Below are 24,742 nucleotides of genomic sequence, written 5' to 3'. Positions count from 1 at the left end.
TGCTGGACAGCCCGACGTTGCTCAGCCAGGAGTGGGTTGTGGAGGGCCGCCTCCCACCTAGCTGAGCTGAGGTCAGGGCTTGCTATAGAGATACATCCCCAGAGCATGTGCGAAAGTGTTGATCTATCCCCGCAAGCAGGGCACGCGTCGTCAGTGTAAATCTCCGGATATATCGCATGTAACGTGAACAGGTTGGGATAGGCTTCTGTCTGCAACAGTCTGAATGTCAGTGCCTGAGGCCTAGTGAGCTTGGGGTGAGGAGGAGGGTATTGTCGCTGCGAGAGATAGAAGTGTTTAAGAAGTTCATTATAAGTGGCAGGCGCGTCCCTACCAGAGCTGTGTGATATTTTAGGTGTGAGGATTGCCAGTACCTTTATGTTCCTTAGTCATTACTGAATGTAGTGAAATGTTATAGCGTACTGATTGCCAACATTTTTTTCGGGGATTGGACGAGCCTCACCTCACGATTCATTCACGCTAATGAAACAGTCAATGCCTGTGCTCTCTTCATGTCTCGTATTCCATGTGGCATTCTTCGCTTTTTTTTTCATGTTCCCTGCTGTTAAGGTGAAGAATAAGTGTATTGTAGTGAAAGAAGTTTACCATGCTTTTGAAGTACACTGAGGGCTACGCCTGATCCTGCCTACCTTGATGTTTCTAAATATGTATTACCGATAGTGGTGCTTAGTAGACGTTCCTATATTATGTGATCTCATTTCACTCTTGTAGCACTTAGAGGCTGGAAATTTTAATGTACTGCTGTAAAAGCTGTCACCTGCAGCCTTTGTCTTAGTTTGTGGTAATAAGTTGTTGACATTTATTATAATGCAGGACTGTCACATGCATTCTGTCTCTGAATCTTATAGGTTTGCAGTGTCTGGTCTCGTGAGCAATTCTGTGTTTGAATACTTGTAACACTTGCATTACTAGCGGCTCACTGTATTAAATCAAGCTTTTGTAATCGAAATGAATAAAAATATCTGTGAAAGTGATTGTCTCTCCATTTTATGTAAACTTAGCTTGCTTTGGAATCTGCGTTCCATGTGTGCAAGTTGTATTTTCATTAGTACATGTCAGTACTGCATCATCTTTGCAGCACAGATTCCACACAAGGCCAATGTTTACGCTAACTGCGCTATTCAGCCCATTTAAATAAAAATGAACATTCTGCAGACGTCCCTTAATGGTCCACGGTTCGTCGTACGGATGTCTGACGGACGTTTAGCAATGAAAACATAAACAAATTCTTGCGTCCGTGGAACATCCGTATATCCGTTCTAGATATCCGCGGGACACCCCTCGGACTGCCAATTAGTATGCGCCTGCTAGTCCTGTGGATGTCCGCCGTACGCCCATAGGCGATCTGCGGACGTCCTATGGATGACCAAGATATCCAGAATCGGTAGTCCAGTGGACGTCCAGAGGAGTTCAAATGCCCGTTGGGAGGACGCGGGCCTGCGAGATAACTGAGCAGAATCTCAATAAAGTTGTTACCAACACCTCGCCCTCGTTCTCTCTGCTTGTATACTTATGGCGGTTGTCTCAAATATATTTTTTACGACGTCTTCATCTGCGAATATTTATTCAAAGAGCTTATTTCTTAGACAACAATGCAGCTCTCAAAGGTAACGCTACAGTGCCAGCCGAAGGAGCGCAGACCAGCCCATTGTGGGTTTTTCATGCGCGGATCGACAACCGCAAAAACATAGCATATATAAGAGTCCAGTTATAATATATGATACCATACCTGCCGCGGTGCAGCAAGTATGTCACAAACGCTGGCTATATACGACTTCTACAACAGTTACCTTGATTTTAATACGCCAAAACAGGTTTGCACATGACGAGTAGTTCATGGTATAATATCAAACTTTTGCATTTTTTCACAGAAACGCTCGGCTGTAACACGAGGACTTAACTATATATGCAGTTTAGATTATACAAGCACCACTTGCTTCTTTAACTGCTTCTCAAAAGGAATTAATGTACGTACCAATATATATTCCCTTTTCCGTGCTACAAGTTCAACTCACTTGAGAAATTTACTAGTACTTTGAGGAATATACATGACGAATCTATTTGGCGAACTGACACAGGCTGCTCGGCCTAATTTTTTTAGTGAAATATACCTGTTGGACAGAATGGCTGCAGCCAGAAAGAAGTCGAAGCGTCAGTCATTAGTAGTATGGGACATATTGAAGATATTATAGTTCTCCTGTGGAGGATCAAAAATCGATTTCACTTGATCAAGTGAAATATATGTATATAAGGCTTAAAAGCCTTACATATTTCACTTGATTTTTTATATGTTTATATATGTTTATGTGTTTTTTATGTTTATGTTATTTTATATGTTATATATGATTTTTTTCACTTGACTTTTTATGTTTAAGCCTTACATATAAAAAAAAGACACACAATTGTGTGTTTTCTTTATGAATGTTCGCGATTTGATTGGATTGGAGCAAACTTTGTGCCTGCATGCAGTTGGGCGAGGTTCTCTTTTATGCACCGCAATCTGGGAGCAAAAGCAGCCAGATTTTCTCACGCCCGCTCTTATTCGCGCCTGCGCACAAACGTCTGGCGACCCATCAAATGAACGTCTCGTTAGAGTACGTGGCTAGAATTGGGCTCGCGCCTCTCCCTCGCACGGCGCAAATTTCCCGTCACACTGCCCCCTTCCACCACATTATCGATTATGGTTATGCCGTATGCTATCATGTTATGCATGGTTATGGCATAGAATAAAGAACCAACTTATGGTGGGTGGTTTGAATTTTGTCATGAAATTTTGTAATTTTCGATTCGGTTTATAAGCGACAATTTGGTATTCGAGCACCCCTACTTGATTACTTCGCTTGCACTGCAGCAGCAATCAAAGTAAGAATTACGTACGACAAATCCAACGCAAGCTTTCTTAAAACGTTTCAAAAAAAGTGCTCAGCAAAGTTCTGGCAAATGTTGCAGAAGTCGTGGAGCGCGGTTGTGGCGGTAGTGCTGAACTTATATCTTCACAAGTAGGCGGCTGGACGTAATTATATTTATTCGATCGTGTTTTTTACTAGTTGTAACAACGTGTATATTTCGCATTATTGGCGGCGCCTCCAGGACACACCAAAGCTAGACCCGCATCGACTGCTGGTCCGTGGGTTGGGGCCGCGGAGGCCGAAGCGTGCCGGCCAGGGGTATTCGCATAAAAAATTGGCTGTCCGCAGGGACAGCTGATCTGGCACGCTCACGGGCCGCCCGGCTTCCACCTTTGATTCTCCGCTACCCCTTAGGTGCCCTCGCTGGAGATCCCAGCTGCACCGCCTCCTTTAATATAATCTCAGGTGCTCTACTCCTGAGGCCTCCATTTGCCAGTTACATGCACGTGCCCTCCTGGAGCAGTACCTGTAAAAAATCCAATCTATCGTCGCAACGAGAAAGCGCGGCCCGCGACTTATGTACACCAGCCAGAAGCTTAATTGCCAAAATGATCGAGCACTCTGCAGTGAGACACGTGTGCAATTTTATGTCCAACTACGCCCAAGGTATTATAACTGTTCACGTTATTTTCCCCACCCAGAAGTTTTGTGTCATTTGGCTTCGCGGCTTTACGTGCCTGCCTGGCAATACGCGCGCGGATACCCCACATTGCTCGACGGGAAACCGATCGAGCAGACGCGCCAAACCCCGGGGAGGAAGCCCGAACAAATGTTAGGCTTTGAAACAGGAGGATGAAGATAGCATAACATTTCATGAATGAAACATTACCGAAATTATAGGCTGAAGTCGAAGTACGTTGGGGATAAGGAATTGACAGCAAGCATGGCAAGTTTAACAAGCTAGGGGCAAAAAAACGATGAAAGTGCATAACTCAGATAAGACAATGAATTTTCTGAATTGTGGGAGCGGCAGGGTATCTACCAACCGGGAAAACCGGGAATTCTCAGGGATTTTGGATCTGGAAAAACTCAGGGAAAACTCTACGGAATTTGTGCTTAATTCAACCAGGAAAAATTAGCTGTCATTTTTTATAGGGAACGAAAGTCGTCCCTGGCTCGAGTAAATGAAAGGAATCGTAGCGAATTGTCTTTGACGCCGTCGTCGGCTGGAGGAGTTGCCAGTTTACAGTAAACGATCCGGACGCCCGATTTTTGTGAAATATGCCCTTTAACATTGCGGACGATTTCGCGGCACCACAATTAACGTTTGTAATTTCAGATGTAAGAACTCTTCGCCGCCCGATTTTCCTGACTTTTTGCCGCGACCGCAGGTCCCAAACAGCATTGATCAAAGCCAACACCGCCGTTTTGATTATCTCGCCGCCTCGAACCAGCGCTCTCGCACGCAGATCCGCTGACCGCCGTAGCCACCACCGCGGCAACGCTAACCTTAGCTGCTTCGACGTTCGCTATTAAGGTTCTTGCTGTTCGGTGCCGTGTTTTTCATTGAAAGAATTCGCCGCTGTCAGTAATGGCACCGACTCCGCCTCTGTAATCCTCGCGATTGGCTTCGAAGCTTAGAAAGCATGGCGCGTTTCATAATGCGGGGTCCCGAAGGGCAGCTTCGCCTCGGCACAGTGATGTTACGTGGTGAAGCTTAACAAGCGTGGGAAGGGGCAATTGTCACGGGACACGTCACGTATTATACTCCATATAATACGTACTCCATTCCAAATTCCATATACACGCGTGCACCCGGTACCTCCTGTCACAGTACGAGCACCGATATGTCTAATACATGTACCGACAGGCCTTCAGGGGTTTTTCGGACGTGCCTATGAGGAATTTGAGCCCTTAAAGGAAATAAAAGACATGCAATTTCATTTTTTTTTTCGGATTGCCCGATTTGATTTTTCGGACGTTTTGTGGCCCCTAGGGAGTTAGAAAAATCGAACGTTGACTGTACAACTGAGCAATTGAGGATTCTTCAAATGGTCCGTGGGGCGAACGCGCGCAGAACGAGGACAAGAACAGAAATGACCGTCGCATTGAGGAATGATCAGGGGAACTGTGCCGCCTCTTCTTTGAAGGAGCTTGAGCTCAAAAAGCAAAGTGTTGGCTGACGCACGGATGCAGGTGACCCTCATCCAAACCAAAATAAACTCTTGAACGCAGTGAAACACAAAACGGACGTATTGTGCGCGGGTTAAGAGTATGCGAGGACAGTTCAGGTTGACTATCCAACTGCTGAGAAAATCTCACTTAATTGTGACAAAGTTCGGGCCTAATACCAATGATCTTGCCATCACTTGATAGAAAAAGCTCATTTTCGAAAATATTTGCTTCTGTATGCATCTTTCTTCATTCGTATTTGAAAATGTTCGACTTGATTTGCAATTGATCATCTTTATTTTTTGAAGATATTTTATTTGCTGTGCATTTCACTAACCCCTACCTTCAGTTTTGTATTTTGAATAGAATAAACACTACTCCTTAATATTCAAACTGGATTACGTTTTTTTTTTATTTCTTTAAAATGCTTATACTTGAGAGTGACAGCATCGATCGGGCAACGTGGTGTCAGCCCGTCTTGACATAAAGGTCTGTGTCGCTCAGGGAAAACCTGGAAAACTAAGGGAATTTGAAAATGTCAACTTGGTAGACACCCTGGAGCTGATAAAAAAGTAAGTGGCATTCGAAATTATAATAGGAAAGATTGAGGAAGAAGAATGGGGTCTCGGTCACATGTGCACACGCAGACCGAAAGATAGAACATAACTCATTCATGCAAAATCACAATCACATACGATGCAGAGGCAACCTTTTGGCATTGGAAGGAGCAAGTTGTATGCAAAGATGAGCAGGGCAATGTCATCATCAATTTCAACTATATAATGAATATAGCAGAGAAATTCTTTACTCAACTATACAGTATGTATAACAGTCACATAACTGTGATTGGACGTATTGACAAACACGGAACCGAAGTTCCAAGTGTAACTACCAATGAGGTTAGAAGGGCTCCACAAGATATGTCGAGGAAAAAGGCAGCAGGAGATGGAACAGTGAATATGATAAAAAATGGAGGGGATCTTGAAGTGCTCAAAATAACTTGTGACCCTTTATTTGCAATGCCTCATGGCTGCCATTGTACCAGAGACACGGTAGAAAACCGATGTCATATTAATCTGTAAAAAGGGACACACCCAAGAATTGAAGAATTATAGGCCCATTAGCTTCCTTTTCATTGTACAAAATATTTACCAATTAAGGTAAATTATCAATAGAATCAGGACAATGCTCGACTTCATTCAACCCAGAAAACAAGCTGGCTTTAGGAACGTATATTCAACAATGAATCACACCCATAGGTAATTGAGTAATCTGCAGAATGTATATAACCATCTCTCAGTATGCTGCCAATTACAGTGCGATATCAAGCAACTTAGCCCAAATGCAGTGTGCCTAAATTTCTTGTGCACATGGTGCAACCCTGCTAGTTGCATTCATTTTTGATGCTAGGACCAAGCTCCACACATGAATTAGGCTGCCACCTTCCAAGAAAAAGAAATTGCCACTTAAGGCTTTAGAAAAGCACTATGAGTAGCTTAAAGGCCTTGGGTGATGTTTCTTTTTAATGCATCGCCACCATTTCGGTGTCTTAAGAAAAAAAACCTTGCATAACAGACACCTTCTCTAACAATCAGATTTCTTCCTACAGTAAGCATTTAACTGTACCGGTAGACCAGAAGTGCATCCACTTGGCAGAGGTACAAAATTGTCCACACAATTTTTGCATTCTTTTTTTCCCCTGTGCCTGGTGTTCACAGCACACACAATCAGCTCTGCACAAACTAGTTAAGGACAGTTCAAAGTCAGTTCTTCGTTAACTGTGAATGAGCTGAACACCTTGTGTTGAGCTCATTCAGCACAAGGCCTATTTAGCATATAGGCCTATTTATTATATATTTCTGCCTACATCTCTGCACTGTTCATGACAGCATATGCTTCCCTGTACAAAACAATGCTTGAAACAATATTATCACTTTCATCAGGACATCTGAAACATATGGCACTTCAGACATTTGGCACTTGGGTCAAATGTGATCTATAATTCCTGTAAGGCAAGATTCTGATTGCACAAATGAGAATGCCAGCATTTACAAGTTCCCTTCTCCAGAGACTTGCAGCTTTTGACCCTTGGGCAAAACCTTCTTCATAGTGTGCGTGTTTATATATATATATATATAATGTGTGCATGTGTTTTTATACAGGGTGGTCATTTTTAAGTTTTATGGAACTAATTATCTTTTGAATTACTTTATGGTACATATTGCAATTTATGAATTGTAGCCAGTGAGTTTGCAAGGCATATCCACTTGGGATGAATTTCCAGAACGATGCCAGTTTGGAGACACGCACCGTCAAACTTGCCGTAAAAATGCATTGCTATTCCATTCGCTTTTTAAACAAAACACTGTTTTATGCATCGAGTCACAAAAAACCAAAAGTTACTTGAACACCCCTGTGTTTTGTTCCACATCTTGGGAAATAACTCTAAACTGCTATCATCCTGGAAATTCATTTGAAGTGAATACATGATGCATGCTCTCTGGCTACAATTCATAAATTGCAATATGTGCCAAAAAAGTTACTAATTAACAATTATTTCATGTTTGTTTAGTTCAAGAAATGTTTCAATTTTTCATGCTAGAAATGTCTACCTCTTCAAATAATCCAGCTCGAGGACAAGAATTATGCTGTCTGCCACAGGTGGTTTTTAAAAATTCCACAAAACTTAAATATGATCACCCTGTTCAAGGTTTAAAAGCATCATGGACTGATTTTTTTGTTTAACTAAATATGCATACTCAATTTTCAAGCAATATTAGGCATAAATGCCTTGTGGAACAAAATTTGTTCAGTGACATTTGACAATTCGTGTCCAGTAAGCTCCCTAATCTGTTGGCTAGCCACTGGAAAAAAAATTTTATTCCCAACAATAGTAGGGAAACTTGGGCGAGTTGGTGAAGTTCATATTTGACAATCAGCAGTGCTAAATAGACGAGGACAAACAAAAGATAGCTTGTGTTGTGATCTTTTTTCCTTCGTCCATGTCGCACTGCTGCTTATCTATGTCAATTTCTTCCTGTTTTGGGTAGCAAAGATAATGGGAGAAATGTAAGAAAAAAATTCCTTTCATTAGAAAATTGGCTTTAAAATTGTAAAGCTTGGCCCAAGCTCATACTCATTTACAGGATAAAATTTTCTTGTTTGATAGGTGCCCAACTGCCTTTCAGGCTTTCTTTTGTCAGCTTGTGTACAGCCGTATTGGCCCTATTGGCAAGGATGACAAGTTTATGATACTGATTCCCGTGAAAATGACAAACTTCATCATTTTTGTAATCTTATGGCTCGCACTGGGGTTATGCATTAAAGTTGTTCTCTTTCTCTAACAACTTTATCTTATCAGCTTTCAAATTCTAGCCTCCAAACAAGAAAAAAATTGGCCTCTCTAGCAAAAGGGTGCTGATGGAGCGCACAACAATGCAGTCCAGGCAATTTAGGCAGCGTGTGGATATTGACTTGACTGTGAAATGGCTTGTTAGTTCTTGCTAATGCGCAAAAATTAGGTGCAGAAGTTCTAGCAAATAATCTTTGCTGAGCACAGCTATGAATTGCAGATAGGTTTAAAAATGGAAGCATGTGTGGTCACCACCTGGGTTACAATATACTTATTTCCACAAAAAAATCACACTAATGCAGATGAGTTACCGATTCTTGTTCTGGAACGACTGAGCATTTCAAATAGTGAAAAAAAAATTTTTTGCTAGCCTGTTTCCAAGGTCTTTTGTATTCATTAGAACCACTGAGTTTCTACTTTGATAGAGGTGAAAGTGTTCTTGCTAAAGAAGAAAAGTAACCGTGGTTTCTATTAGGGAAATGTCGCACTTCATGTACTTCATTATCTGTCCTATAGTTTGTATACTATTATCTCCAAAGACTGAAAGCTGCTGCTGTGTGAACTATTCACAGGTGTGCACTGCACAGTTTATTTTCTAATACCATTTTCTTATTGAGTAGAAGTTGCGCAACTGTCAAAAATACTATCTTTTATACTCTGGACACGCTTGTGAAAAACAAGAACTTGAGCCCCTATGGCCCTATGCAATGGTTAGTTTCCCGATCAATAAATAAATTATCCAATTATCGTCACCATACACCATACATTAGTTCTGCCAAAATTCCCCCTTGTGGACTTGTGGATTGCGCAGTGGGGGCAGAATATGTGCCAGAAGATTCGGTATCCATGTAAAGAAAAAAGGAAAGGGAGTGATGCAATGGCATTTATGCAATCACCAAGGTAAAAGCGACAATCATGCCAAAAAAAAACTGCTTTGTGGCACTCAAATCAAAAGTACATATCACAGCCTAGAAACAGTGCCTTTTCTTTCTGCATATTCCTCACATGATGCAGGATTACAGAGCAAGTTTGTCTACTATTAAAAGGTAAGAGTATCATGCTGCTAGCTAGTGTGACAAGTACACAGTACAACATTCTCTTTAACCTTTATCATCACTTAAGGTAACCATGTAAAACAAGGTGAACATTGTATTGTATCACAGAGAGCTGCTATCAACATGTCTTGACATATCACAGATGTGTTTTCACGCCTCTTTGAAAGACTGGGTGAATACAGAAAATGGCATAAATCTGCAAAAAGACTGCATTATTTTCTACTGCTAGTTGGGCCCTGCAATATTTTAGCTTTGGTCTAGCTTATTTTGGTTTAGCTGTCTGTATAGCATAAGAAAGTTGCTAAACTTTCTTATGCTATAAAATTAAAATGTATTAAACGATAGGGTTCAACGTCCCAAATCAACACACCGGCTGTGCAAGAGGCCGTAGCGGAGGGCTTCAAATTATTTTTTAACACCTATTTAAAAAAAGAAGAGGTGAGGCATGCAGACAGGACACAAGAGTAGAGAAGTGGACAACACAAACGGCGTCAACTGAAGGGAGCACTGAGGCAAAAAAAAAAGAAAGAAGACACAAAACTCATCTGCGCAAGCTCAGGAATGATATCACCACGTGTCAGTCGGGTACATGTGCCGGTCTACGTGAGAGATAACTGTTAAGGCACTTAATCTCTTCCTTATGTAAAGTAATCGAAGGCTGACTCACGCACGCACTTCCACCATCATAGATAATGCCATGCCTCTACCATAAGACGCGTATCTTCATTCTTATGCCTGTACAATATCGCGCATTCATCTAACTCTGGCGTGCAGTTACAATCTTGGCAATGTAGGGAAAGATTAGAAGGCGATCCACCGGTTAACGACCTTTTAAGTTCCATTAGACTGATTGATATACGTCCCTCGTAGAACTGGCCACAGCTAAGGGGAATTTGTCCACTTCTTTACTCTTGTGTCCTGTCTGCACGCCTCACCTCTTTTTTTGCATAATGAATCCTTACCAACTAGCTCAGCTTTCTGTCGTTCCAACCTATTTAAAGTTCTTCTAATGTTTGTTGCAATTTTTTTCTTTTCTTTTCTTTCTTTGCATTCTGCCCCCATCGAAATGCGGCCACTAACCAAGCTCACAACCAAGTTTGCACGATAATCTTTGTTTACATCCGTTTAAGCACTACAATATTGAACACTAATATTTTCGGTCTGTGTGTTCCCAGCATGGTTTCCTCTTCTCGGCGAAGGCCTTGATACCTTCCTGCGAGTCGCTGTACTCTAAGTTGTGGAGCATCACTCGCTCGCCTTCAGCGTACGCGTCCTCGATACCCATCTGAATCTGTCTATAGTAAAACTTCTTGCCGAGAGACAGAACGGATTTGCTCTTGGCCACGATGGCCGAGACCACGTGGTCTGTTTCCTCTTGAAGCTTATCCTCGGGGACCACTTTGCTCACGAGGCCACTTCTCAGCGCTTCTTGAGCACTTATGGTGTTGCCAGTGAACAACATGTAGGCAGACATCTTCTGTGGCACGCAACGGGCTACCGCAATGCCAGGCGTCGAGCAGAACAGACCGAACGCAGCACCTGGAAGCGAGAAGGAAGCCTTGTCCGTGGCCAGTACGATGTCGCAGGTGGCGACCAGCTGGCAACCTGCCGCCGCCGCGAGACCATTCACCTGCGCGACGACAGGAACAGACAGCTTACGTATCGCCGTCATGACGCGGGTGCAGACGGTAAATATCTCTCCAATTTTGGAGGCATCACTGGACTCAATTTTCAGCTCCTTCAGGTCATGTCCCGAGCTGAAGACAGGCCCGCTGCTAGAAAGGACAACGCAGCGAACGGCGTTTTCCTTGTCGACCTCCTTAAAACAAGCGTCCAGTTCCCTAAGCACAGCAAGTGACAAGACGTTCCGTTTTTTGGGATTGTTAAGGGTAATTTCCCGGATACCGTTCACGTCGTTCACCGAGACGAGGCCAGCACGATACGATGTAGTCGTGTGGATTTCCTTGGTCAGGTCGCTAGGTGCGATTGGATAATTCGTTGAAAGCAAGCCTCGTAAACAAGAGCGAACTCCACGATTACAAATTTTCATCGCAGAGCAAAAAAATGTTGGCATCATTTAAACTCCAACGTTCGCGTTAAACAAAAAACACTAGTTCCCACTTGTCCCAACTTCACAGATGCAGCACAGATTACGAAACGGAACAAACGCAAGTGAATCAAACCGGCAAAACGCTCAACCACAACGTTACGTCGCAGCTTCGTACCGTGGTACCACTAGCCTCTAGCACAGAACACACCACAGGTAACCACAGACCGGCACAGGAACGGTCTTTTATTTGGCTGCTTTCTTGGCTAATGTTGACTTGGTGGCATATTTGTTTCTTTCGAAGACGGTATCAAAAATATGGCGACCGTGACGCGTTTCTATGGTTTCTAGCATTAGTACTCTATTGTTTCTAGCTTCTGCAGCCGCTTTCTCCGTTTGCAGTATATATACCTCTCTAAAACAAACTTACACCCTTTGGGCTGTATCTTGCCACACAACGATAAACGTCATCTCTCTTGTCCGCATTTCCTTTCTTTAACGCTGCGAGCCGTCACCACCGATATCATAGAGTTTCATATGTATTTAGAAACTCTATGACCGAGATTCTCGGAGGTGACGTGCGAGCCCGGTACTTCCCAGTAACGAACGGCATGTGCGTTATCAGCATGACATACACTCTAAGAACAGTTTACACCCTTTGGCTTGCCCCTTCTGCCACACAAAAATAATCGTCACGGCACGCGCGTTATCAGAAGAGGCACTCCAAAGGGTGTAAACTGTTCTATGCTGATAACGCGCGTGCCATTCGTTACTGGAAAGTTCTGGGCTCGCAGCGATAAAGAAAGGAAACGCATCAAGGCAGATGACGATTATTTTTGTGTGGCAGAAGGGGCAAGCCAAAGGGTGTAAACTGTTCTTACACTCTTAAAACGGTTGCACCCGTTGGGGTGTATATTTGTCCCACAACAATAATCGTCATCTGCCTTGCTTGCGTTTCCTTTCTTGAAACTCGGCGCTCGCTACTTTCCTGTCGAGAATGCTGCGTCCCACTGATAACGCGCATGCCGTTCGTGACTGGGAAGTACCGGGCTCGCAGCGTTAAAGAAAGGAAACGCGGGCAAGACAGATGACGATTATTGTTGTGGGACAAGATACGCCCCAAAGGGTGTAAATTTTTCTAAGAGTGTAGAGTGTAGCATTCCCGTCAGGAAAGTAGCGGGCGCGGCGTTTTCAAGAAAGGAAACGCAAGCAAGGCACATGATTATTGTTGTGTGGCAGATATACACCCCAAAGGATGTATCTTTGACTAAGAGTGTACACTCTTCACTCTTATAGACATTTACACCCACCCTTTGGGGCGTATCTTGTCCCACAACACTCTTAAATCAGTTGCACCCTTTGGGGTGTAAATTTGTCCCACAACAATAATCGTCATCTGCCTTGCTTGCGTTTCCTTTCCTGAAAACTCGGCGCTCGCTACTTTCCTCTCGAGAATGCTGCGTCACACTGATAACGCGCATGCCGTTCGTGACTGGGAAGTACCGGGCTCGCCGCGTTAGAGAAAGGAAACGCGGGCAGGACGGATGACGATTATTGTTGTGGGACAAGATAAGCCCCAAAGGGTGTAAATTTTTCTAAGAGTGAACGATAATCGTCATCTGTCGTGCCCGCGTTTCCTTTCTTTAGCGCTGCGAGCCCGGTACTTCCCAGTCACGAACGGCATGCGCGTTATCAGTGTGACGCAGCATTCTCGACAGGAAAGTAGCCAGAGCCGAGTTTTCAAGAAAGGAAACGCCAGCAAGGCAGATGGCGATTATTGTTGTGGGACAAATACACACCCCAAAGGGTGCAACCGGTTTAAGAGTGTTAGAAATATTTACACCCTCTGGGGCGTATCTTGTCCCACAACGATAATCGTCATCTGTCTTGCCCGCGTTTCCGTTTTTTAACGCTGCGAGCCCGGTACTTCCCAGTCACGAACGGCATGCGCGTTATCAGCGTGACGCAGCTTCTCGAAAGGAAAGTAGCGAGCGCCGAGCTTTCAAGAAAGGAAACTCGGGCAAGACAGATGACGATTATCGTTGTGGGACAAGATAAGCCCCAAAGGGTGTAAATATTTCTAAGAGTGTACTCTCTAAGAAAAGTTTACGCCCTTTGGAGTGTATATTTGCCACACAACGATAATCGTCATCTGTCTTGCCCGCAATTCCTTTCTTGAAAACACTGCGCTCGTTACTTTCCTGTCGGGAATGCTATATATGCCATGCTGATAACGCGCATGCCGTTCTTTACTGGAAAGTACCGGGCTCGCCGCGTTAAAGAAAGAAAATGCGGACAAGACATATGACGATTATCGTCGTGTGGCACATATACACCCCAAAGGGTGCAACTGTTTTTAGAGTGTGCACTCTAAAAACAGTTTGCACCCTTTGGAGTGTAAATTTGTCCCACAACGATAATCGTCATCTGCCCTGCTTGCGTTTCCTTTCCTGAAAACTTCGGCTCTCGTTACTTTCCTGTCGGGAATGCTGCGTCACACTGATAACGCGCATGCCGTTCGTGACTGGGAAGTACCGGGCTCTCAGCGTTAAAGAAAGGAAACGCGGGCTCAGGTAATTTCGAACCATGTGAGTGTAATGGGCAGGGGTGGTTGTCATGCTGAAAGGACCCTCGCTGGAGAATGGCAAGTGACGCGTTCTCCTCCGTGAACGTGCTGTGCATGGAAAGATAAATCTCTCCCCTGACGGTCTGTTCTTCAAAAAAGAGTCCAATCACTCCAGAGAGAGAGAGAGAAAGAGAGAGAGAGAGAGAACGTTTATTGTGAAGTTTGAGTGGAGTTTTCTTTCCCAGCGGTGTGGGCTAGCGTGGGCGTCTGCTTTGCCGCGACGCTATCAGCCCATTCCGCCAACCGTATCGATCAGTCCCCATGCGCACCATTTCCAAGATAATTTGTGCACCATTCACACGTGCTTGCTTGTCCGCGTTTGTAAGCTACTGCACAGTCTGCAAGTGGTATAGCTTCATTCCTAAATCACGGTGTAAAATTCTTCTCTGACCTTTGAGAAATATTCGTCTCTAGAGAAAGTCTGCTCGAGGACTTGGTTGGGCTGGCTGCTATCTGAAGAGAATATCATCCCCGTCCAGGGTGTGATGGCACACCAGGCCTGGACGAGGATGATATTCTCTTCAGTTCGGACAGGGAGGAGGAGGAAACAACTTTATTGACACCAAGAACTGAGTTAGGGGAGGGGGGGGATAGGGGACAGGGGAAAACGGTTACAGATCTCTTTCTACCGCTGTTTCCCTCGCAATCGTCTTGAACGGACCCCGTCCTTCCATACTTCTCGTAGATCCTGTCAGGCATTGTCAGGCGCGATGGTGCATCCCATGTGCATCCCGCCCGGTCCAGGCGGTAAGTTTTTCTTGTAAGTACGATGCTTGGGGACTGAAAGACCTCCATACAGGCAGCTACTTTCCTTCGTTCCTCAATAGAATATCGGCACGCCATGGTTTAATTTGAAAAAAAAAAAGAACACCCATTTAATGCTAACATCTTTTTGCCTCACCGTGTATATTTACTAGCGCCACAATACATTTACAATAAAATGTGAGCGCTTGTTCTGTCCTGTGGCGTAAGTAGGTTACCGTTTGCTGAGCCAGAGCCAGCCAACCTGCAGTCAGTGTGGCGGTGCTCGGCAGGCTGACCTTCTGCATAACCTCTGCTTGTATTTTTTGTATTGCTTGGTAAGAATCTCATCTCTCACTACTAACACGATTCACTGTTCTTCAGTATGAACCATTACATATTTGTCCACTCGGAACCAGTGCACTTTGTATTATGCTTATGTAGTCTTGGCCCGGCATGCTTGCATCGGTTAACGTGGATGGTATTCATTATTTTGATAATACCAGTGTTAGTACGGTAAATGCAATGTTCATTAAAGCATTTGACAGAATAGATGCTAATGGACATAAGTTTTATACAAAACATTTGGGCTCTCACAAAATTTGTTTACCACCCGGGTTAACTCGTTCGTTTTGGTATGGGTTTAAGAAAGGAAATAAGGTATCGATATTGACGTAAATAATGATTTTTAAATGTTTCCAATAGGCCCTGAAATAATGTAACGGGGTGAATTAGGCAGGATGAGAAACTTGGGTTTTATAGATCGCAGTAGCAGCCGCGCTCAGTTCACGTCACTGCATGTGGTGCTGTTCTGTTCTTGTTTTTAGTACTGAGCCTATCTGCAGGCAAATTTTCGTCGCCACCGTCGCAATGTACCGCATATATTTATGTACAAGTATGCTATATGTTTATGCATGCAGTAGATTCTATACTATTCAACCACTAAAGTTGCTCAGACAAGGTTTACATTCTTGACTGAATTATTCCTCAGAATTTTAAGAATGGCACACCGCAAACATAAGCCATTAAACATAGCATATACGCCGCATTACCTTTAGCTAAATCTTCAGACTATCAAATATCAAAAGTGCAACAATAGTACCGGGGCCCAAATATGAGTGATGTAATATGGGCAGAGTAGTGGTGCCTGTGTGATGTCATTACAGGCCCTACATGGCGTGTTCAAGCTTTTAAGGGTGCCATAAATCTTGCCGCACCCCTGTATGTTGCGTCCGCGAGTCGGAGCAGTGTATAGAACACCGGCTGAGTAGTTAAAGCATAATGTTAAACCTTGCTCTTGCTGTCGATGCTTTGCCCTTCGGGCAAAACTGCCATTTTTTTCCCCCCTCAGCGTTTTGCAGGTTCCGGCTTTGTGATGGCTGGTGCAAACGAGCCGCAGTTTCAAGGTCTCTCTAAATACTTCAACACTGTTACCCAAACAGGCCGTGCCAACGTAAGTCATGCGACCGATTGAAGTGCAGAAGAGGGGCACTAAGTGTCGCTTGTTCTATTTTCCAGATTGCCAAGGCCACTTACTTAGTTTTCGGCACCATAGGTTTATATTACTGGGCAAAGAAAAAGCCCAGTGGTGGATCTGCAAAGTAGATGCCTTAGGACAAGCCACAAGAAAGGGTACGAGACATCTGGGCCCCGCTCGCTGCCACCATTCACGCGAGCACATATGTGTAACCATTTCCGCATTAATCCAGAGGCCGCCATATTTGCATATTTAGTGTCAGCAGAAAAAAAAAAGTGTTGAGAGTGGCAGTGTTTAAAATACATCGCTGTATTGAATAAAAATTATTGTCATGCATACATTCAGCATCTCATGCCACCTCATGTTGGTGTTTGTGCTGACCGTTGTTCTAGTCGGCTTCTGTGGAAACATCATGGATGCATTGCTTCTCATCGCTATGAAGCATGCCATTGCTCTGTGACACACTGTTCCTTGACGATTGGTTTGACTAAGTTTACCTGGTGCTGCTAAGAGAGAAAATAAACACACATTTTTCCACACTTATTGAAGAACAAAACATTTCTGTTGTGCCCTCTCACTGTAACCATCTGATGGGTTCAGCTTAATGTTATAGCAGTAGATGTTTTGTTTTGTGCCCTCACTCGCTACTGCTCATCTTTGTAAATGATAGGTCTTTGCTGTAATCCCATTGCTTACTTTGGAATAGCCCGAATTGATCTGGAGCCCTCCACTATTGCATCCTTCATAGGCCACTGCACTAGACTTATAACCCCATCATGAAAATGTTTACTATGCACACTGCGGAGGATATTGCAGTGTAGGTATTGCCATGACAATCTGTTAATTCCGGAACTATAAATGTCGTCATCAGTGTGTCACGCTAGAGCACCACTTATATGGTAGATTGCTGTGATGTGTTCAAAATTTTAAAATGGCTGGGCAACTTGCAGTTAAAGTTCGTCTGTGTGCCACTGTCTTCGCATATTTGTGGTCGTGCTTAGATGTGACCCAGTGGCATATTTGCTCACCTACACAGTGGGCTACGAGCTTTAAAAAAAAAAAGAAAAAAGGAAAGTGCATTTGCTAATGACAGCTGTGAGGAGACTGAGAAAACAGCTATTTTGTTATGCAGTAGATTCTGTTTGAGACAAGCTCTGTTTAGACAAATTTTCTGAAATTCGCATTTTTGACTCCCTTGTTTAGTTGCCACAGGTTTCAGTAAACGTCTGTTAAGTTGAGCTTCTGGTAAGACAGATTTCTGAGGTCCCCACTTTGTCAGCATTCAAAGACTGCGTTTTTGAAAGCGTGCTCTTTGGGCTACCTTTTGGCAGGAGCTGCTCAAAGGTGGCATCTCCTGCTGACAGCTTGCTCGTGGGTTGTGCAGAGCCTGGTGCAAGCCATCTGGCAGAGCTCTGCACCGTTCCCTGCTTTGGCAGATGAAGAATGGGCAAAAAAACTTTCTTTGGGGCGAAACTTCATGTAATAGTTGATATTGAAGGACTGTAGTCTAAAGTATTTTCTTTGATTCTCAGACTATCATTTGTGGCAATGACAAAATATTTGGCAGAACCCATCTCGCGATCACGGTTGACGGTAATGCATTTAGCATTGAATCAATACAGCGACACAATCGCCGTCGAAACTAGTTATGAGGTGTGTACTGCAGTGAAACTCCTCTTTCGGGCTTCCCTAAGTGTATTTGGCACCATCTAGCACTGCTGCCATGAAGCCTTGCACATGGTCTACAAAATGCATGGCATGCTGGTGCATCTGAAGACTTGGAAACGCGTCATGCGGCAACCAGGCTCCGCTTGCACTTCTTCCTGGCAATGCTGTGCTTATCTAGTAGCACGACCGAAAAGTTCGCATGTGACCTTCCAGATGAGAAGTGTGGTGTGCCGGTGCCTGTGAATGCCGACAACTGTTCCCTCACTTGCTGCTCACCCAGTCGCACATACTCGGTAACCCAAGTTGGGAAGAGGTTCATTGAAAAGTGGCACATACCCAGTGAATTTGTGGCGCTGCCCACGAAAGCACCGGGTTGTTGACCTTGAGCGATCTTTGTGATGAGAGTTCAATACCACTCAGCATTGGAGAAATTTAAGAGATTTTTTTTTCATCACTGTGGAGCAGCACATCCCCAGTGGCACATACCTAGTTACTGAAGTTAGCATCAAAGAGGTTCACTGAAGACCAGCAAAGACCGAGTGGCACATACTGAGTGCTTTAAGTCTGCATCAAAGAGGGCGCAGTCCGGCATCAATAGTAATCCATGTCGTCGTGAAAGAGGTTCGTTGAAGAGCAGCTCATATGTACACATTGCCACATATTCAGCCACCCAAGTTGGTCCGACCGTTGGTTTCAAACCCTGTGCCCTCAGCACAGCAACCTAGTGTGCTACCCTTCGACCACGGACTACCCAGTGACCCATGTAGGTAGGAAAATTGTTATATATATAAACGTATGCAGCCCACTGACAAGGCGTGACAGACCCCAAGTATTCTAACGCATTAATACATCTATGTTCCTTTATCAAGAGAAGATCGGGTTTGTATGCATAAAGTACTAAGTAAATTGGTGTATTACACGGGAAGTGTTTCGAAAAAAGGGAAGTTTGAAAGTATGCCATAAAAGAAGCAAAGCAAAATTGGGTCACTTTTCATCAGAATGTAGTGCTGAAGGGGTTAAAGAGTCTGCTGTAATTTGTGTATAGGTAAAGGCTTGCTGGAATGTGCTTTGCATGCAGAACCATAATTTTAATTTTTTGATGTATTGATTTGATTTTTGCTGCTTTTTAGTTGGTTTCAGCTATTAGAGGGCTAGATATTAAGAGGATGCTTTATCTTGGTAGCTCATAGATATGCACTGCACTCAACTTGAAGTTTTTTTTTTTTTTTTTCATTTGAAGATGCATTGCTCTTCTGCAATGCATCTCTTATGCATTTCATAATTTCTGATGCTACCTGCAAATCCAGTGCAGTTGTGAAGTAGTGGTAGAGCACTCGCATCACCAGCCGTGGCATTCAAACCCAAATAACTAAGGGAATATTTTTATATTTTTAGCTTCTTAGGGGCACTCTAGCAGGTTTTTGCAGAGGTAATTGTCTTCCGAGCTCTTGACTGCTTATTGCGGTACAATGATTTGGTGGAAGCAAACTGAAATTTCAACAAAAATTAAAAGTCCCTTCTTTTTAGCAAACATGGTTATAAACTAGCTAGCTGTATTGACTTCAATTCGTATTCTTCATTTGGATAATTGTGTATCGTCTTAGGTGGCAGAATTTCAGCTTGCTCAGGTTTTTGCTACAACTGTACCAAAGTAGTGAGCGAGAGAGAGAGAGAGAGAGAGGATACATAGAAAGGCAAGGAGGTTAATTCGAGGTAGTCCTGGTTGGCCACCCTGCACCGCGGTAAGGTGATATGTGGCACAAAGTAAACTGCATACACAATCCAGTGGTGGCAGGCAGTGTCTTATGTGAAGCTCATGGACTTTAGGAACTTTAGCAGCACAGATATAATTATAGCCTTCTCTGTGGAGTTGCTCTGAGAGCACTGGCCTAGAATTTTCTTTTAATAGTGGGAAGTTTAGTCTATCAAGCACTGTGCACATTACTGAAGTAGTGAAAACCAAAGCACCCTTGGGGTTCTACAAGACAGTGAACTGGAAAAAAAAAAAGCATACCTTGTAGGATGGACCTGTATTAATGCAAAAAAATACTCTGAAACACTTCTTGATCTGGCCAAATTTCCCCACCCCCAGAAAGAAAAAATGCCTTGGAAGGCTACATGGTGATAAGGGAAATGTGCACACTGCAAATGAACATGCATAAATTAAAGCACTGGGTGCTTTTTCAACATAGCTGCACAGTGACTGAAAGTTGCATCCACTCTGTGCTGGTGACATGTCCATTTGCTTTTTTTTTTCTTCACAGTAAGTTTCTACATGCCCGTTTTAACCCTTTATTGACAGCACCATTTTCGAAAAAACTTTCCCAAAATACTGAATCTTGTGAAGTCCCCAAAGAAATCACAGTGCACATGGATGCCCAATGCAAATCTATTCAGATGGTTATTTTAATTTAAAGGACACACTAAAAGAGAATTGATTTCACAGCTTGCTGCCAGTATTTTGAACATCAAAGGAAAGGAACAGCAAAAAGGTCACAAATAAACTTCGTCTCTGGTTGGGTGCAGAGTTAATACACTCGTCCATGACACACATACGCTGGAAAGCTTGACTCCAAGTGGTATAGCTCAAAATGGAATATAGCACAGAGTGCTATATTCTACTTGTCTCGTCACCCCTATGTCTTTTCCACTTCACCGTTGTGGCACTATGTTCAGGATCCCTTCCTTGCGGTTTTGAGTGTTTTTGAGCACATGCAGCAGTGTCTTGTAGGCTTATGGAATTTAGCTGTGGCATGGATGTACCTTGAGGAGTAATAAACAGCAAGTCATGCTGTTGTTACAGATTGTCCTACTCTTTCAGAAAACTTCCCATAACAAAAAAAAAAAATAAATAAAACCTCCCAAGGGCACCACCTTATTAGAGTTGCCGACATTAAAAAAATTCGATTAAAATTTTGTTTGTTCCACTGAGGCCTTAGTACCACATGCCAAAATCTGCTTTCAGTGCTCTCATCCAGCACTTGATCGCCCTTATGCAGTTAAATTGCACAAAAGCCATGCTCTTATGCTGAACATGAGAAAGCTACTACTAAAGGACACCATTTTGAAATTGCTTTATGGATAGAGGTGTGCAAATGTTAGAACATAAATGGTGAAGACAATTAGTATTTCATTTGAGAATTCACTTTGTAAAATTATCAAATGTTCATTTGTTGTTCCTAAGCAAAAACATGAGGCAGATAATTCTTACTGGATAACTTCTAGTCATTCAATAAGAATGCCTGGCTTTTAGGAGGCAGCCTAGACAATTTATATAGATTTAGGCAAAGCAAATTATTTTCCAATCTCACCACGTTTGCATCCATTTAAAGCAATGTGCAGTGCTGTAGTATTGCACTAATCTCCTTGACGAACACAACTCACTATGTGCATTTGGTGAGGGTGCTATTCTTACCTGATACATATTGCATTACAATAATGAAAGAAGGGAACTGAAAGCAGTTTACAAGCTCCTCAGTTGATTGGGTGTGAACAACATCACAGGCATGTATCAATCCAGGGAAAACTGGGGGAAGGCGGGAGATGGAAATTCAAGACGATGAGCAAAACCTTGTTCTCGTTTTGCTCGTTGTCAGGCATGTATCGAGTTAAATAAGCCTTCTTTGAATCAGATGTGCTCCACACAAACTGCATATTTCTGTTTAGAAATGAGAACATATTCGTTATTTGATATTATATTCAAAGGCAGTTTTGAATATTATTTACGACTGAGAAATTTCACTATTCAAACACCCCTACTTATAGACAAGAAATGCCAGTCCCAAACACATTTGCCAGGACATTGGCCTGTGACCTTTCTTAGCATTCAGAGAGGATTGACCACAATAAGGCCTTTAATTTTAGGGCCTCATAATTTTCAAACTTGGGGGGGGGGGGTGAAGTCTTTACTGAAGAATCTTTCAAAAGCTCTGGCAGGCTAGAGTTGTCTTTGGCAAAGATAATGCATATAGTGCAAAACATATTTTTTCAGTATAATTTTGCTCTCAGTACAGTTTTGCTGCCCATATCGCCAAAAATTTTTGCTGAAATATGTGGTGGAAAATACTGATAATACTCACCATTGACTGATCTGGAGGGCTATTCTGAGCGTGCACAGCTAGTGGACATGTCCATTTCATCAGTTGAAGTTCGGATTGGCTGGGCTGGGCTGGGGTATGCATCAGGAGACAGGTGCCTTTAGCCAATCAGCACTTCAGCAGCAGACAAAATGGAGTTGTCCACTAGGTGGACACTTACAGAATAGCCCCCCCCCCCCCCCCCCCCGGTATTTCAGAAAAGGTACAACTGCCAATATCAACTTTGTGCTAGGCATTGGCATCATTGTACAGCTGCCACCAGATTTCAGCCAAACATTATAAAATTAAATTTGAATTGTGTGGTTTTACATGCCACAGTGATCTGATTATGAGGCATGCCATAGCAAGGGACGACAGATAAATTTAGACTATCTAGGTTTTTCTAAAGTGCGACTAATACCTGTGCCGCACGGGCAAGGTTAGTGCCATTAAAAAAGCAAGACCTGAAGTTTCTTCATGCCATTATATTTCGATCACTGCTACACGCATATACTTAATGACATTAAGCGTTGCAATGGCAATAGCTGCAGTGAAATGGTTAAGTTTGCTTTCCAGTCGTAATACAATTAAAAACAGTTATCTAGGGAGCAGATGTTTAAGAAATGGCATGAGAAACATTAATTGGCATATTGTATGTAGTTTACTTCAGGAATGTCATTGTTGCACCCAGCCATAAACTGTTTGAAGCCAAATATAGCTCGACGGCCAATCCATAGCGTAGCCAAAGCACTGAAATTGGAAAAATAGTGTTCACAGCTTCAAAGCTCACAAGCAGCGATCCTGAAGAATTTGACCGTGTGCTCCAGTTTGTTCTGGCGTATGTGCTTCATTGAGTCGAGCATCGTCGAGAAATTCGAAGGCTTCACTACGAGGCCAACAAGGCAAGGAGCCGCCACCGTGCAATCGAACAGCTTCTCCTGGCTAATGCGCTCACGATTAGTGCTCTAGCCGAGAGTAGCGGCAATAGCGCCTGCTGATCTCTACCCCACAATAAAGAAAGGCGTCAGGCAGGGTGATACGATCTCTCCAATGCTATTCACAGCGTGTTTACAGGAGGTATTCAGAGACCTGGATTGGCAAGAATTGGGGATAAAAGTTAATGGAGAATACCTTAGTACCGTCCGATTCGCTGATGTTCGCCTTGCTTAGTAACTCAGGGGACCGATTGAAATGCATGCTCACTGACCTGGAGAGGCAAAGCAGAAGGGTGGGTCTGAAAATTAATCTGCAGAAAACTAAAGTATTGTTTAACAGTCTCGGAAGAGAACAGCAGTTTACGATAGGTAGCGAAGCACTGGAAGTGGTAAGGGAATACATCTACTTAGGACAGGTATAGTTACCGTGGATCCAGATCATGAGACTGAAATAATCAGAAGAATAAGAATGGGCTGGGGTGCGTTTGGCAGGCATTCTCAGATTATGAACAGCAGGTTGCCATTATCCCTCAAGAGAAAAGTGTATAATAGCTGTGTCTTACCAGTACTCACCTACGGGGCAGAAACCTGGAGGCTTACGAAAAGGGTTCTACTTAAATTGAGGACGACGCAACAAGCTATGGAAAGAAGAATGATGGGTGCAACGTTAAGGGATAAGAAAAGGGCAGATTGGGTGAGGGAACAAACGCGAGTTCATGACATCTTAGTTGAAATCAAGAAAAAGAAATGGGCATGGGCTGGACATGTAATGAGGAGGGAAGATAACCGATGGTCATTAAGGGTTACGGACTGGACTCCAAGGGAAGGGAAGCGTAGCAGGGGGCGGCAAAAAGTTAGGTTGTTGGAGAAGTATGGGAGAGGCCTTTGCCCTGCAGTGGGCGTAACCAGGCTGATGATGATGATGTCTACGAAAATAAAGAGCTCCGTTTAAGAAAGAGAAGAATATATTAGTTGTTTTTATCTACAAGTTTGCTTAATATCGCGAGAATTTGGTCACTACGGCCACGGCGGGGACATTGTAAACGAGAGTATGCATTCGATGGCCAAGTGAGTTGTAATAACTGTAAGAACGCACTACGCCGCGAGAAAGAAATTTTTTAAAGGAAGTGAAGAATATATCAATTGTTCTTCACTAATAATCAGTTTAGTCTAATCAGAATGTGGAGACATTGGGATCGAGAGTACGCATTTGACGGCAAAGCGAGTTACGAGAACGCACTACATCGCATGTCTGTGTGGCAACCCGTGAATGACATTAAAGTTTAAAGCATTAGCCAGTTAATGTCATTTTCTGTGCCCGTGTGGCAGGGGTATAAATTTGAGCACATGAGCGTTTTGCCCATTTTTGCTCCCACCAAAATTCAGCTGCTATGAGCCAAACAATGTACAATACACAAATATAGTGTATTATGCATTGTTACTTTTTTACTTTTTGTTATCACATTCGAAGCACCCCATTTAGAAATCTCCAGCACTTTCTGCAGGAAAAACACAAAGGTGTGTTTGAGTCAAGTATAGACTACATATACTATCCTATTAGAGCATAAAATGCTTGAACAATTCTCTCCAATACAGCACAACCCTTACTGCCATGTCATGGCAGTTTCTGAAAGCAGTGGAAAAAACACCAGCCAATTAATTGCCCAAGTTCAGTTATCCGTGAGAGTTTATTGGCAGTCTTTTGCAACTTAACATAGACATCTCT

General features: G+C 43.2%; 2 protein-coding genes across 2 annotated transcripts; one reads left to right on the top strand and one right to left on the bottom strand.

Moving 5' to 3' along the window:
* Positions 1-9,261: 9,261 nt before the first annotated feature.
* On the bottom strand, positions 9,262-11,723 carry LOC142566254 (enoyl-CoA hydratase domain-containing protein 3, mitochondrial-like). Its single transcript, XM_075677096.1, has one exon. The coding sequence runs from the start codon at positions 11,521-11,523 to the stop codon at positions 10,594-10,596; it is 930 nt and encodes a 309-aa protein (XP_075533211.1). The 5' UTR covers positions 11,524-11,723; the 3' UTR covers positions 9,262-10,593.
* A 3,335-nt stretch (positions 11,724-15,058) lies between these two features.
* Positions 15,059-16,675, top strand: LOC142566279 (ATP synthase F(0) complex subunit k, mitochondrial-like). The gene is made up of 3 exons (XM_075677165.1): positions 15,059-15,198; positions 16,212-16,313; positions 16,379-16,675. The coding sequence occupies exons 2-3, from the start codon at positions 16,236-16,238 to the stop codon at positions 16,463-16,465; spliced, it is 165 nt and encodes a 54-aa protein (XP_075533280.1). The 5' UTR covers positions 15,059-15,198; positions 16,212-16,235; the 3' UTR covers positions 16,466-16,675.
* Positions 16,676-24,742: the final 8,067 nt, after the last annotated feature.

Source organism: Dermacentor variabilis, unplaced genomic scaffold (genome assembly GCF_050947875.1).
Source record: "Dermacentor variabilis isolate Ectoservices unplaced genomic scaffold, ASM5094787v1 scaffold_12, whole genome shotgun sequence".
Taxonomy (NCBI): Eukaryota; Metazoa; Arthropoda; class Arachnida; order Ixodida; family Ixodidae; genus Dermacentor; species Dermacentor variabilis.
This window is presented reverse-complemented; position numbering and strand designations above follow the sequence as displayed.